The 17,082-nt window shown below is 36.4% G+C and overlaps 1 protein-coding gene across 1 annotated transcript in view; it reads right to left on the reverse strand.

Annotated features, from left to right (window-relative positions):
• Positions 1-17,082, reverse strand: part of KAL1 (Kallmann syndrome 1 sequence) — a 130,176-nt gene that overhangs the window by 5,405 nt on the left and 107,689 nt on the right. The window contains exons 12-13 of the mRNA XM_009333416.1: positions 2,366-2,460; positions 6-151 (exon numbers count right to left, since the gene is read on the reverse strand). Of these exons, the coding sequence (XP_009331691.1) occupies positions 6-151; positions 2,366-2,460 (241 nt within the window). The remainder of the gene's footprint in view (positions 1-5; positions 152-2,365; positions 2,461-17,082) is intronic.

Here is a 17,082-nt window from a genome sequence, read left to right on the forward strand (position 1 = left end):
TGTGCTTGTGGTTTTTTTCTTTAAATGCAGAGCAAGGTGGGGTAACAAAGAAAATACTCTCAGCTTTATAACGACCTTTAGATTTTGCAGGCAAAACAGTTACTTTATATTTGCATGAAAATGACAGATCCTTCAGAATCATGTAGTTTTCCTAAAAGAAAAACAAGAAGATCACATGCTGCAAACAGACCTCTAGAAAAAAAAAATAGAAATTGAAAAATTAGGTTGGCAGAAGATGAAAAGTTTTGTCCAATAAAATATTGTCCTGATATGCTTAACACATGCCAACATGGCTTTTACTCAGAGAACAAAGCAAACATTGCCTATGTTATGATTATTTTCAGTAGCAAAATATATTAGCATGGTATTTGGATATGTCCTTCAATTCTACAGAGTTCCTTCACCACTTGCATCAAAGCAACTGGCTTCTAACATTTAGAACAGTCTCCCTGACATGATGGCAATGGGGGTAGCAATGTGAGGATGTAAATACTAATCAAATTAAATAAATGTAAGAAAGCTGAGTTAAACTGCTGTAAATGACTGGCTTCATCTACATTTAACTTTTTAAAAGCACATTCAAAGTACAGCATGGCATTATGGATCTATTTTTTCAGCTTTAGTACATTAACTACTTCTACTTTCTTATCAGGAAGAAAAGCTCCACAGCTGAACTACAAAGCACAATTCTCTGTTTAAAGACAATGATTGGAGAAGAAAACTTTACACAAAGTCTAAGTGTCCTGCTAAATTCTTACTGTTGTCAAAAGTACTTTTGAAAATCACAGCCTGAAAGCTTTTAGCACAAATCATATATGAGAAAAGAATGTTCGGGGTTTTTTTTTTCTGGGAAAATATCCAATCATACCTTACTGGCTAAGGTCAAAAGTCTTTCACTGCCTTTTAGATGTTTACTTCCCTTATGAATCAATAATTTCCAGCGTTCTTCTGCTTAACTCCCTCTTTTTCCTAATCCCAAACTGGATTAGTCTTCCAACCTTCACTTGGAAGGTCATTTTCGACGGGACATAGAGATCGGGCTGAGAATGGACTTGACTCCCCGCCTTCCGCCTGCCAGGAGAGTGCTCTAATAGGCTTGACTTCTGCTTAAAATTGTGACAGGACTATTTTTATTTATTGTGACAGGGCCTAAATGCTCAACACTGGAAACGTAAGGCCTTTATCTACCTTGACCTATCATATTCAGTACCAAACCTTTTGTAGCATCAACCTTCTTCTGTTTGCTTGTAATTATTTTCTTCCTCAAAAGAAACACAGAGTTTCCCAAAGTAGATTGGACCAATTACTGTAAGATGATTGAGAGGAAATAAATGAACTAATACCACAATGCATTTGGGCAGATGTACAAAGAGTCGTTCCTGACCTCTAGTGGAAATAAACTTCTTAAATGTTAACTTTCTCCTATCTTCAGTGTGCATAACTTGAAATATTGGGACTGATCATAACATTATGTCACAATCATTTTTTTAATCGATCTCTAATATTTGCTTTGCTAACCCCATGAAGCAGTAAATCTTACAAGCTAACAGCCTTCTGTATGAGAAATTATGTCTTTTGATTTACTCTACTTTTATGTGCCATTAACTCCACTGAATTGATCCAGTAGTACAGGTCAGGGCAAGAAGGAAAGGAGAATTGTGATTTCTTCCATTCTCCATAATCCACTAAATCAATTGTAATGTACCAATCGCATTACTGTGTTGTTCAAATAATGTGTTACAGAGATGGATGACACCAGATTGCAAACAAATTGAGTGCAAAGAACTGCCACTGCGATATATATTTGGGCTGACATGTACTTACATAGAGCTTTTTTCCTTATCTGATATCTATCTGACTTCCAGATTTAATGTTGAGTATTTTTCACCTACGGTCCCTTTTTCTTATTCTATTATTCTCCTCAGGGTTGTGAAACCCACCTGCATGTCTACAAGAAAACCTAATTTATTAATTACTACTATTACTGTTCAGTATTTGCATGGTGCTAGAGTCCTACAGTACTAATTGTAGATAAAGCTTCATGCTCTATATGCTGTAGAAATATATAAGTACTTAGCTAAGAAGTTTGTTTGCCTGCTCTTGTTTTCTGAATAACACTGACAAAAAAAAAAAAAAAAAAAGATTTTAGCCCAGTGTGGATTTAAAAAAAAAAAACAAAAACCACCAAACGAAACAGTCCAGATGCATAATTTTTATCTTTTGCCAAAGAGGAACATAAAAAAGAAACATTCTTATTATCTATGAAACATGCTATAAAGCATACTGTGTTATGTTACAGAACCATCCTTTCTCTTGCTGCTTAGAAGCTATTCAGAGCCAAGCAGAAGGCTGAACGGAGACTTACGTAAGTCAGCTCAGTTACTTTCCCAAGTCCTTTGGTGTCATTGTGTGCACAGGACTCCAGTAACCAGTGGACTTGGAATTGATTCATGCTGATATCTAAATGGTATAACAAGAGAGGAAAAGACATTTATAATTATACTTTCACCATTGCAACTTTTCTGGCTTCTCTGGATAAAAATAGAAGGAGTTTTAAGTATTGCAGAGCTGGTAGTTCCTCGGTTGTTCCTAAGCATCCTTCAACAGAGTGGAGAAAATATTATACACTTACATAATTTAAACCTTATATCAGCTAATGGAGATAACTTTAAAAATAGTGAATTGGCATTTTCAGATATGTAAGCATATACTGCTTACATCTTTTAAAAAATCAAGCATTTAATTTGTGCATTAAAAAAAAATCTCAATGCTGCTACTTCTGAACATCCTGCAAATGATGGAAATGACTTTGTGTCAACTGCCTGTGACTGTTTATATTGTCAGAGCATTGCAATACTGCTGCCTGGCACTGCTTGAGAAACCTGTGCCTGAAGACATGTGAAAATGACTGTAAATGCCTGAGCTTTCTCCTTTCAGAATCTATCATAAGACCTGTTCAGTATCTGTGCAAATAAAATTCTAGTCTTGACTCTTAGGAGTAATACCAAAGGCTTGAGTTTGCTCCCATTTAAATCGATGACAAAACTTCCTGCAGTATCAATAGTATAAGCTTTCAACCATTTTCCAGTTCTTCTAGCTTCCTGTCTAATAGCGATTGCATAAGGAAGCAAAACAAGGGGAATAAAGAATTAAACAAAAGAAGAAAAGCTCATCAGGTAGTGCACATACATCCTGTCACTTTTCTGGATTTAGTTCTCCTCTACCTTTATAGAGGGGGTGCAATATTATGTCTGTTGTTATTATTAATTAGCTTGGTATGACATAGCCACTAATGCCAAGTGCCTGATTGTGGGTTTCAGGAAGGAAAACAAATATCTTTGATGCCTTAAGGGCTGATCTGGCATTAGACTGCTATGAGCAATTTGGATGCAGAAGGGAAGGATTATAAACTAAAGAAAAAATAAGTAGTGTCTGAAACTAGCTCAAATGGTATTCTGGTAAAAAAAAAAACAATTAGAAGCACCTTGAAATAGATTTTTGCAGCAGCTATCTTCATAACACCACATATGCTAATTATTTGTGTGGTTTCTTTCGAAACCCAACATTATTTTTTTCAAAAAGAAATCTACAAAGAAATAACTTGCTGCCTTATGATCATTCCCTCTCCTTTAAAAATAAATAAATAAATACACGTGCTTTCACTTGCCTCTTAGTTGCTGGGCTTTCCCACTTGAAGTGCCTATTGGATGAAGACACAAACTCACAATGCATTTGTAAGTAGGTTTCATCTGATTTCATCTCTTCCAGTTCACTCAATTATTGCCTATCACCTGCTTGCACCCCTCTCCTGGGAGAAACAAACAAAACACCTAGCTTCTTGGGACCTGAAAACTTTGTGCTGCTATATTAATGATGTACACTCTGTGCCAATTAACCACAGTGAATCTGTTATTGACTGTATATTATCTGATAATCACAACTTATTATTTGAAACTCTCTGCATGTAAGGTGGATTGCTCTTTGTAAAGCTACAGATTGGCTATTTTCACTTATAATAACTTCCACTTGCAATCCATGCATAAATTGCTCTCTCTTTGGTAGAGATTATCCAAGCCAATTAGGCCTTGCCATTATCCAGCCATCAAGAACTGGACAAGACACATACCTCAGGTAGGTCACTGAATATCACTACATGGGCAACTGGGGAAAGATAAATCCCAAGCATGAAGAGCTTACAACAGCTCAGCATCCAGATACACCAGTGTAGAGGTTTACTAAGCCTCTGTTCAGAAATGTAATTAAAGAGGTTGTAACCCAAGGTATTTGGTATTTCCAGCTCCTGGCACAGTAGAATTCTGTTTAGATTTTATTGCAGCTCCACCTCCATTCCTTATGTGAGCTTCTGCTCTCAGGCAGTTCTTTTCTTCCTTCCTACTTCTCCTCTCCTGCATTAGCAAACCCTTAGTAACCCATTTGTAAACAGCTGTGGTTTCTGATAACCTATCTATCTGAGCTAGAAAATCAGGAAGATGTTAAAAAAAATTGTTATTTCACTTCCTATCAACTTGGACTGTAAGCATAGGATGAAGGTTTTTAATAAACATAATTTCATTTTTTTTATTGAAACAAAATGAACAAATGAATCTTGTATTTGATAGTTCCTACATCCTGATAACAACCTATATTGAAAAGACAGGATTTTCTTTCTTTTCAGTATGCAATTAAAGTTATTTCAAAAAGTTTTTGCATACATATATAAAAGTACATCAACTGCTATAAACTGGAATGCATCAGGACAGCACCAGCTAAGTTTATCCAAAACTTTTCATTAAAACAGGCCTTTTTGACTTCCCTAAACTTTTATTTTCAAGACTAAAACTTCAGTTCTCATCTCCACCTTTGTGATTGCTGTTATATAAAAGATTTGAACATAAGCACGTTAATTGATTTTTTTTAAAAAGAAGAATGTAAAAACAATTGACAACAATAAAAACAATTTTCTCCTTTTAAAAAAATCTATCCTGTCAGGGTCTAAAGCCTGAGTAATTTTGATTGCAAAACTGAAATATAATAGGGAAGTAGCTCCTACTTGAGACAGAAACTTTTTTAAAAATAGGGAAAGGTGGGACATTTTGTGATTAAATAAAGCTAGAAGCATGAAAACCTCAAAGTGTATGTGTATGCATATTAAATAACAAGGCTGGTTTAGAAATTATCTTTAAATTTTTTAAAAGCAAAAGGAGACAAGATGTATGGAATGATCTAAAAAGCCACATAAGAGGCTTCAAAAAAATGATGAAGACATGCATTTGTTTTATAAAGTTACTCATAAAGCTTATGGCTCTAGAGTTTCGTTTTTATGCAACATTATACATCTGATTTTGCGTTTACAGCACGTGCAAAAGAAAAGCTTCTCCCCGCCTTCTTTCAGCAATATACATTCTCCTCGTGAGATCACTACTATAATTTTATTTAGATTTTTGTTTTCAGCTGTCCATTACAAACTCAGTGGTAGGTACTGGACAAGTGATGCAAGTTGCAGTCTAGCTGAATGTCAGCCACTACCGCCAAAGCTAATGGTTCTGAATTAAGCCCAGCTGAAGTTAATACATCGTAACCCACAGCCACATCTTTGTCTGAAAAGTCATTTGAGTAGTTAATATTAACAGAATATCCAGTATCTAATGGGACTGATTTGGGCCATTTTTATCAGAAAGCTCTGCTATCCCTTCTAGAATAGGTACATAACACTGAAAAGAAACTGCCGGACTCCTTCAATCTGGCCCCCTGATATTTCAGATGTCATATTATAAAGCCTTTTTTGTATATAATCAATCTCCTTCATAATAGTTTGGAGTTTTCTTGATCCTGTACTTTGAATTATGTCTTTATAAAGCTTTATAACGTCATTGTTCTCATGGTTAGAAAGTGTACCATTTAACACTAAAAAGACTGACGCTTGTACAAACAGCAAGCATTCATCTTTCCCAGAACTCAAAATATTTGTGTAGAAACACTGAACTGGAAGGACATACTAAGTGCTAGCACTCGTTCGAGCAGCTCTGAGCTTGTGAAATTAGTCAACATAATAATCAGTTAGGTAAGAACTTCTTAAAGGACTGTTACAGCAGACAGCTTATTCAAACAATTACTTTTATTCTAAGTTTCATTAAAAAGGAAAAAAAAAAAAGCAAACCAGAAAAATTACATTTAAAAATCCCTGTAGTTACTGTCATGGACATGACCTTCAGCTGCTCAAGCTAAAGATTTCTTGATGTTTCAGACAGTTGCACAAAACTAATCCTCCCAAATAAACTAATAGCTAGTGGTAATTATTTTGGCTACGATTTTTAAAGTAAATTTTCTGAAGTATAAAATGAGTTCCTAGCCTTAAGAAAACATTCCTATACAGACATCACATGAGCATGTTCTTAAAATTCCACATACGCTTAGCTGTTTTACTGAACAAGGGTATGCAGCCAACTTTGTTGGACAGAAATCTTAAATCTCTAACTCGAAATGTATTGATCAGGGGATGCTCTAAAGCACGTTGAAAAGATGTCTGTTTTGATTCCCTCCCTCCTATGTCTCACCCAAAAAAGGCTTTAACTCCACATGAGTATCTCCACAAAGCGCTCTATCAATTGTCTTTATGAAGATGTTCTTCATCAGATTTATCTTCTTTCTCCCCCTCCCCAACCTAAACTCTTTAGTTCCATTTCAATTAAAATAAATAAATATATTTCAGATATTTTGGGGTGGAAATGCACATTTATGCTGTAGCTTTAAGCTGTAAAAGCAGCTCAAAATCTCATTAATGCCAATGCCAAATACATCATATGCACAATTTAAGCATCTTAGATTGAAAAGTTTTGCTTAAAGTACTGCAACATATCCTAAGTCATGGCTGCATGATGCTTGGTAGGAATACCCTAGGCCTACATTCTACATTTGCTAAATCTCATCATCTCCCCACAGAATTTGAAGCTCGAGACCCATTCAGAAAAATCACCCAACACAATGCCAGGTAACTCTGCAACTTTTCCTAGCTGGAATTTCTGGTTTAAATAGTTCTACAGTTTATTGAAAATAAACTAAATAAAAAAGTAATCTCCTTTCCCCATCTTTGCGAACGTTTTCCACATTTCTGTTCTGCTGTACGTTTGCATTACTGCCAGCCATGTGAATAATTTCATCTAATGTGGTTTCTTTTTTTCTACCATGGTACTGCAGACAGCTCCTTTCTTTGCCTGAAATATTTTTTCTGCTTTATATTACATTTATTGTTGCAGAAGGGTGCCAACTTGACAATCATGAGGAACTGAAGTCTGCTTTGTAGCTAGAAAACTGGCATAGCATAGGCAGGAACAGCAGTGAAGTTTGTTCTCACAACCCAACGCCACCAATATGACAACAACCTACCATCACTCCAGGAGACCAGGTAAACAGATTTAAGAGGTATGTATTTATTTGTATTCCTGCAATCCACAGCAAGAAAATTGCAGCAGACTGTTTTGGGAACTGGAGCTAGTTCTGCCACTGGTTTGCTGGAGGTCTTTAGGCAAAGCGCTTCATGGCTCCTTACCTCTGTTCCACCCCTGGCAAGCGGTGATAATGATAATGGTCTCTCCTGTAAAAGTATTTCAGCTCTAGAGTTTTATATTTTTCTGTTTGGTGGGTGGTTGCTGGAATGACGGGTCTCTACGATTTGGTATAAAAATGCCGATTAATGCCAGCTGTGACAGCACTATTATGCAGGCAACCAAATTACAAAAATTTATTAGAAAGAAAAATCAAATGGGATTTGCTGGGAAATAAGATTTCAGAGCAGACATGTTCAACAACAGCAGCTGAAATTAAGGTTTATGACAATAAAAATGTCTGGCACCAATAAACACAGTAACATCAAGCTGATTTCTGTATCGTGGCAGGATTTGAAGTAATTAACAAGCAGTATCTGACAGATTTTCCCATTAGAATAAAATCTGATAAAAAAGTAAAGATTATAAAATAAGACATACCTATATAAAAACCTTTACTTGGCAGCATAAAAGTATTAATTTAATATAAATAACAAGCATATGTTGAATGAGTATTTCAGTAAAAAAGGAAATGGTGTTCTGTATTTTTTGTCAAGTTACCTCAGCAAACTGACTCCCTCCAAAATATATACATATAATTAATATGGTAACTGTGTGTCAAAAGGAGTTGTTATCAAAGTTTGGAAGATAATTAGCCATATGTAAACCTGCTGTCTTCATTCAAACCTAACCTTTCTTCAAACAAAATGCCACAAGGAGACTGAAATTTCTGTGAAGCTATTCAGTATGAAAATTACTGAAAGAATTTGTTCTGCATGTAGCTAAACCCTTGGATTTATTATATATTGTTAAATCTGATATTTCATACAGCAAACTGCAATGATTATTTGTGACTGGCCAAATGGTTTCTGTTTTTCTTCTCATACTGGGGGGTTCATCTTACAAGCTTCTGAGCACTCTGGCCCTGATTCAACAAAGCACTTAAGCATACGAACAGTCGTGTTGACTTCAATAGTTAGAAGTAGCTAATGGATCAGGCCAGAAAGTTTAGTACCCACCAAGATCAAGACACTAATGACCATACAAACTATAGTTAAAAGATGGTCTTGAACACATCTTTGATTGTCTTAGACTAATAGGAAGAAGTAAGTATATCAAAATTAAATAATTTCCTTTCTGGATCATATGTCTTGCAGCATTACTGCTCTAAAAATAGGCTATAGCAAGGGGTAAAGATTATATTTAATATCACAGCACAGGGCAGAATCTGCTCAGGGCACATGAAGTGCATGTCTCAGTATCTACACACCTGATTAATTGTTTCTGCGGCAAAGTTATAGTATGATTTTGGGGAGCTCTGTATAAATCCTGTGTCAAACAACACATCATCCAGGACAAAAATTATTTATCCATTGTATTGAATGGTTAAGCTGTGCTACAGTGAATGTAAAAGTAACAATGGTAAATGGTAAAATTTATGATGCCTGGCATAAAGAAAAATGCTTTATTACCTCTGAAGTGCCCAAAGATGTGTACAAGTCAAAGGCTTCCTGAGGAAATGTTCCTGCCCTATCTCCTCCCAGTATGCAACCCCCGATACACCTTTACAACTGTGGATCTAATACAACACAGCACTGCTTCCAGCCCACCATTCCGGAAGAAGGATGAGCAGCAGTGTTTGCTCTGCAGCAGAACCTGCCTGTATTTCCACACCAGGAACTATTATGCAAATAGTTGAGATAGAATATAACGAAGTGTCTTCTGCTCTGTCAGGCTTGCGTTCATCTGTTTATCAGGCCACCATTCTTTTCCATGCCAACACAGAGTTCTGCAATATGCAAGTTTCCATAAACACTTTTTCTGCTAAAACTCAGTTTCTGGAGAGGTCCTGAAAAATATGCAGGGAAGGCTTAAATACCGGCAAAATCCAAGTGAACAAATGAAGCAGTGCTATTTACTACCAGTTGCTTCAGTTTTGAAGACACAATTAGTATAAAGTGATCCACGTGGTATTTATTGCATTGTAATAACAGCATGACTGAAGAACACTTTGAGAAGGAATACTTCAGTGTACTGCAGAGAAGCAAAACATGATCTCAGTCAGTACTTGATCATAACACTTATTTATTTCTTCACATATTGGTTCACAAGCTGTTCTATGCCTCTCTGAATCATGCTGTTTCTTGCCAACATTTGAAATCTGAAGCTAATGATAGGACAAGAAATAAAGATAGAATAACAAGTGTTATTTTAGTTGTGGTAGTTTAGCAAACACAAAGTGAGTTATCAGTCTTAGGATACATAGGTAAACACAATTTACCTTCAACTAATGATAAAATGCTGCATTGATGCGCTAATGCATTGCAAGCCTCTCTGCACTCCTCTTTTCCCTGTAAAAACTATGTTGTCGATGTGTTCCATATCAGGCATTTTAGGTAAGGTCTCTTAAAGAAATGAAATGAAAACAGCTCTGGCTCTTTAGCTGCCTGTGCATTGATTCACCCGGTGGTATAAAAAAAAAGGAAAAAAAACCCTAAAGTGTCAAATGTTTGGTTATGAAATTCATGGTATTCAGGACACCTCTGAGAAAAAGAACTTTTTAATAATCACCTATTCAAGCAGTATGATTAAAATAAACACCAAAACCCTCAGCTGACATTTAAACTTCGTTCAATAAACACTTGCTAACAAGGCAAACTCTACTGTTTCCTGCTCTTACCTGAAATATAAGCAATATCGTTTAAATCACAAAGATTTTGTCTCTCACATTATGCCATTTAAAACAAACTTTCTTTCTACAGAACACATTCTTTGTATAATACAATGATAAGCCTTTCCAAAAATTATATTAACAATTAGTGTGTAATTTAAAGACAGGCCTGAGCCACAGTATTTGTGTCCATATCTAGACCCAGGAAGCCTCAAGGTTTAAAGTTGTTTATATTGAAGGATTTAAGTTTGGGATCATCTCTAAGCCGGATTACCTCTACCCTCACTTCTTTTCCCACACAGAACATCCTATATAAAGTGAGTTCAACAGCATCTCACTCTGGTTTTCTATTACAAGAAAATTTGCCTCTTGTAAGCTCCAAGTCTCACAATAGCTGCTTGTAGCCTGAATAGAAGCTTCCTACATTATTCCCTCATAGCCAGATTTTCAAAGGTATCTAAGCATCCCAAAACTGAATTTAATTAAAAAAAAAAAAAAAAAATCAAGTCCAAGGGTCGCTATGGTTATATATCTACTGAAAATGTCACTAGGTACTCTTATCATCAACTTTAGCCTTCTGTGTAACTTTGACAAATCTGGACATTAATTTAGGTGGGGAGGCTACACTGAGGGTACGTAATCTGGGAGTCCTTCCCAGTTCCAGATTCAAGGTACAGACCCAGCTTACCCCTAACTCCACCGTGGGAGGAGATGCAGAGATGCACCTGCTGCTCCCTTCTCTCTCATACCCTATGCAAAATCCGTATGGGTGGGTTTGCAAGCATGTCCAATGCACCATCAAGTTCCAAAACTGGGCTTTCATGGCATTCATCATGGCATGCCATATCAGGATGTTGCTTTGCTGAACTGTTATTCATAAAGTTAATGGCACTAATACGCAGTTTCTAAATCTGCAGTTTAAGACTACTGAGTCTATGAGAAGAAGAACAGAGCAAAAGCAGGTTAAATATCTATACAATCATGTGCGTACAGGCAGGGTGCACAGAGCTTGTCTGTTTTCTGTGTCTCCAACGTAAGAATTAGTATTCAAATGAAGCTAGAAGAAGTGGCTTCAAAACAAATAAAAAATGTGGTTCTTCGTAGAACAAGCACTTAAAACTCTGGAACCCCATAACCCCAGGATGTTTCAGATGCCCAAAATTTATGTGACCCTGATGGGACACTGGATATTGTCATGGAAGAGAAATGCATCAAAAGTGAATAAATACAATGAAATCACACTGGGCTCAGGAAATCCCATGAACTAGAAGCTGTCTGAAGCTGGGACAGTAATCTGCAGAAGTATCACCACGCGCTTGCCCTATTCTTATGTTCCTTTGGACTTGCTTTTAGCCGCTGACAAAATGGTGGGATGGACCTTTGGTCTAGACTACTATGGATATTTTCATATTCAGTTTCTGGTCACAGGAGTAATAAGCAACTGGCGTTTAAGAACTCATTATTCATCAGCTGCATACATGTAACATCTTTAAATTTAGATTATAATTTCAGTGTCAGATACCCTTTTTTAGTGTCTTTTCCTCCAACTGTAGCTACTCATTCAAATAGTCCAGTTTCCTTCCCTGCCTGTAGTGTTTATGCAACTGGTTTTATGGCCACCTTATAAACTGGGCTAATTAAACAATACAGATTAAAAAGAGGCATGTGGAGGAAAATTGACACAATTTACAAGAGGACACTTGTTAGTTTAAACCACCTTCACCATGAGCATGATGACGTGCTGCTGATAGTTAAGACTTCTCTGGATCATAAGCTAAATATTTTACTTCAGAACTTAGGCAGGCTAAGAGAGCACTTGTGAGCAGTTATTACCTCATAGATGATGAAAGGTATCTTGCTAAACTGCAGTACCTCAGTATCTTTTTACTCACAGTAGGAATGGTAGGATTGCTCTAGGTATGATAGTGTAAGCATATAAGGCAAAGCTTTGACTGAATGTGACCTAGTGATACAGTTTGGGGAAAGAACGAGAAGAATTGTATGGTAAAAAGCTTGCCATTTTATTCCTCAGTTATTCAGACTGCCTAACAACAGACATCGCCACTGACAATCTTAGTGACATTATATATATATGCATATATATAAATTTCTGTATTTGTTGTTAAAATAATTAACTTCATAGGTTGTGGTAATACTCAAGAAGTAACAAGAAATGTAGAAAACTGTGTACTGGGCAGACAGATATTATTGAAGGAACATAAAGATGATGTTTTTGAAAATGTATTTTTTCCTGAAGAATTACAAATCAGGTAAGAGTTTATCCATTAGCTGGCTAGTTAACTTTTTCAATGCCTTGAAGTGAGTTAAGTCTTGATAAATGATTTGACAATGCAATATTGAATGTGTATCTGCAATCTGACCACAGGTACTCATCCCACATAATGATGGTCTGTGTTTGGATTGCACTCATGGACCAGGTAATTTGCAATTACATTTCTATTTGATCTTTTAATGTAAGTTCAAAAGAAATCAAGCTTAAATTTGTATTCAGTTATTAAGTTTAAGAATAAAAAGACTTCTTTTAAATGCATAAATTAAGTCAAATTAAATAGCCTTTCACAATTATTAAAGGTGTCCTGGAGTATGATTCAGATCATACTGAGGGCTTGTGAACAGCGTACACTATGTAAATTTTAAAATGAAGCAGTAAGTGGATCAACCATACAAAGTGTTAGAACTAGTTTGATGAATGTTCTGGACCAAACCAGTCCAGTACAGCCACAATCTGCCTTCAGCAGACATCAGTGGGTGCCTGCTAAGCAAAATCAGTCTTCTGTGCTGTCTGAGCTCTGGGACCACAGCGAGCAGTTCTGATTTGGCTTCTGATATTTGATTTCCTGGCAGACTTTGAATCAGTTCCAACTACATTCCTGGGACTAATCGTTGGACAGACTTGCCCTTAAGTGTCTCACGCCAAGAGCTTTAACCACCTACCCTGAAAGGTACGGAGAGGTTTGGAAGCGAGTGAAAGGCATTCAGTAATGGTTTTCTGTTGTTCCTGTGGAAACATGAAGAAATGCAGTAAACTGTGCCTTTGAAAAGACTCCCAAATATTGTCCCATTTGCAGGGGAGATGCCACTGAGGTTACCCCTATTGTAAATGTGATTTTAAAACTACTATTTGTCCTACTAATCAATTGCATACTATTTGAGAAGTTGCACATCGTCTGTTCTACCAAATTGTGTTATTGACATTTTTCATGACTCCCACCAGCAACATTTTCAGTATTGTTAGCACGTCACATTTGGACATAAACCAAATAGTCCAAGACCTGTAGTGAGTATAAAGCCAACAACTGGAGATGGTCAGATGCTCCCCTTTTCAGTCGCTCCAGGCAGCAAAAAGGCAAAAAGATTTTAAAAAACAGCAGTGGGATAACAAAAATTTTATTCCTGGAACTACATTAGGCCTATGTAAGACAAAGTTAGGGAGGAGTAGGAATCACACAGAGGATACGTCTGACAGGATATTCTTTTAACTCTGGAATAATTTCCCGCAACAGTTAAAGCTGACAGCATCACCTACCTCCCCAGGCAGGATGCTGGGGAAGCCCGTAGGATACAGGCATCTGTCAGCTGTAGCACATGTGGAAAAGCAAAATTACGTGATGTCTACTGGTGAATTTCTAAAGAGTTGACCTAGTCGAAGGTTCCTGTGCTTGGGGCCAGCTTTACTAATTAAATCCCTAAATACAAACGCACATTACATGTACCCACACAATCAGCCTCTGCTGAGCCAATGTCTCTGTATTCACATAGAAATATGAGGGAAATATATTGGTGGATACTTCACTATAATTAACAGCGAGGTCTTCTCGTTGAAAGAACCATCTGGATGACAGTAATACCTTCAAGTACAAATATTTTACTGCTTAAATATCTATAATTAGAAAATGGCCAGCTGCTCAAACACTGATCTTCCTAGCGCAATAGTTAGTACTAAACTAAATAATTCCTTAGTGTTAAGCAACTACTGCAGAATTCTTTACAATAACAGCTAGAAACTCCAACTGGCATTGAAGGGTTTCATCAGCTTCAATGGCACTAGTTCCGTGAGAAAGGAACATAGGATAACATGGGGAAAGCTTTCAAACCTGCCATATGAAATACCTTATTGCAAACAAAGAGTCAGCACATTCAGTCACTTCATTTATCTCCCTGAACTAAGTGAAAGTTAATTTTGTTTTCCTAAGATCTGGTTTTAAAAGCATTCGTGGCAGCTTTCTATTTGCTTTGCCCTGCCTTGCATTTTATTCTTCCCTGTAATTTAATTCATTATTCTTGTTTGGTTGATTTATCAGACAATGGAGGATTCTTTGCCTCTCCCTGCCTTAAGTGTTCTTTTCTTTTTTCTGCTTTAGCATTTACCAGAAACACAAAGAAAGAAGACTGAAGCCAAGTCTTAATGCATTTTAAGTATTTGTCTTTTTAAGCAAAACCAAGGGGCAGATATATTGATTTTAAATATCTAGAAGTACTTTAAATGTTTAATTTAAACAGGGGATGTAAATGCTCATAGACTTCATTCGAAGAAAAGTGAAGGAAACTAAAGCTTTACCTGAGCAAGGAGAGTAACATTATACTCAAATAACAGGCACTAAGAAAACAGTAGTGAAGGCAGAGTAATGGGTTAGGAAATATTATTGTGACATGTTGCTTTGGAAAGAAATCATCATACTAAATTACATTCTAATATTTTCATGTATTATAATTATTGCAGCAAGTGATGAGTATTGATGCAGTGAGCTCATAAAGAATATTTTTTTTCCTTCTGTCTATGGGAAATAACTTATTTCCATATCCTGAAGATAGACAAATTTGCAGAAACTTGAAGGCTTTTCAGCTGAAGTCAGCTGCACTAAGGAACAGAGGAAACATAAGGATCTTTTTATTTTCACACTTTCAGTCTTGATTACTGCACAAGATACTGAGGATCTTAATTATTCTAAGTAGCTAATCCTTTTAAGTAGGGGGTTCACAGTGCATCCATTCTTGGTAATGGATGGTACTCTGTGACTCCAGCACCAAATAGTTAAAAGAGATTTGTTTAAGTTGATTCCACTATTTGACATAAATAGCACATAATTTCTAATTTCACACAGTCGAGATGGCCAAAAAATCTGGCCACAAGCAAGTTCTTCTTTTCATTTACAAAAGTGGGATTCATGCTGTTTAAGGAATGTACTGTGTTTCTCTAATCCCAGGCCTAAGTTAGAGGCAGCAAGTGAAAGACATTTTCTTCTTTCAGAAGGAAGCTATTGTATTCATATAATTACAATATGCTTTTGTGATGACTCTGTCTAGCAAAATTACGTGCATTTGCTAAGCACCTTGTACCGCTTGAAGTGTGGAGTTATTTTTGCTAGCATACATCCTGAAGTAAAGTTATTATTGCCATCATACCGAAGCGTTCAAACTGAAAGATTATTTCAGAAAGAGATTTATTTTAATGTAAAGTCCAGATCCTACATTCCATTCATGCCTCATGCTTACTGAAGCTAATGGGGCTTAAGAAATGACACTTGAAGAACAGGCCTAAATAAGTCTTTCCTGCTACCAAACTGTGGTGCATTATGATGCATACATATGGAAATAGGGTCTTCCATCCACTTACTCAGACTTTAACTCAAATACTGTGTTCAGTTTCTGAGTACTGATAAGCAATCACTTCTTCACTGTATAATAAAGCCAGTTCAGTAATAGTTTGCCACACCCCCTCTATTGCAGTTGTTGCACAGGATAGAGGTCTATCCAGAGGGATGATATAAAACCAAGAGCTTCAGCCCTGATGTCATCATTGTGGTCTTTCACTGGCTTCCTAGAGGCACATCTGCAAATGACACTGAGGAATACATCTTCTGCACAGTAATGGAAGAACTATCTTTGAATGTCAAGAGAAATCACCATACATTCTGGCAACCCTAAGGTGCATTGCAATAAACTGCTAGGTGGCCTCTGCAGCCTGATATTCATAACGGACAAATTCCCTGTCATTCAGAAAACAACAACAACATCTGTTATAGGGCCTTACAGATAGGACTGAACAACTTGATTTAACTCCAGAGTTCTACTTTGAGCAGATGGTTGGACCGGCTGACCTCCAGAGATCCCTTCCAACTCATTTAAATTATTCTATGATTCGGTTCTATTTTGTCCTTTTTAGAGAGAGTAAAAAGGTTCCAATTCAAAAGCAAAACAATTTCTCAGCTAACAAAGGGACCAATGAAAGTAAAGTTTAACAACCTCAGGAACATGTTTGTGTTTCTTAAGTGTTCTGAGACTGCAAGAAATCCACACAAGTCTTTCCTTCTGTTTGTTTCTGTAATCTGTGGTGTGCTGTGATGCTACAGAGTTGGGAGGCAATAAAAACCACTTCTATAGAGCCATTTTGGTTTTGGACAGAATTAAAAAAAACAAAACCAGAAACAAATAATCTCAGGTGTAAGTAGAATGGTAAGGCCACTGAATTCAGGAATACAACAAAAATTCTGAGCAGCTATTACTCTAGAAAATGAGTAACATTCTTACAAAGTGAAAGACTGCTGTTTTAGTAGTTGTTAAAGTTTTCATTACAGCTAAAAGACACTCTATATCAACATATCATACCGGTTTAAATGTCTACATCTTAAAAACATCTAAAATCTAAATAACGTATTTATTTTACCACCACTGCAACCATCTCTTTTTAGGACCATGAAGTCCATCACAGAGAGTACAAAAAACCTTGAAAATCAAACCAGACAAGGCAAAGATTGCTACAACCAATTGAAATCTTGCTTATATTACCAATGTCCAACATATTCAAGTTTGAGACTCATATTTTTGAATTATTTTTTATGTCACGGAAAC

This window comes from Pygoscelis adeliae, unplaced genomic scaffold (genome assembly GCF_000699105.1).
Source record: "Pygoscelis adeliae isolate BGI_AS28 unplaced genomic scaffold, ASM69910v1 Scaffold69, whole genome shotgun sequence".
In the NCBI taxonomy this organism is placed as follows: domain Eukaryota; kingdom Metazoa; phylum Chordata; class Aves; order Sphenisciformes; family Spheniscidae; genus Pygoscelis; species Pygoscelis adeliae.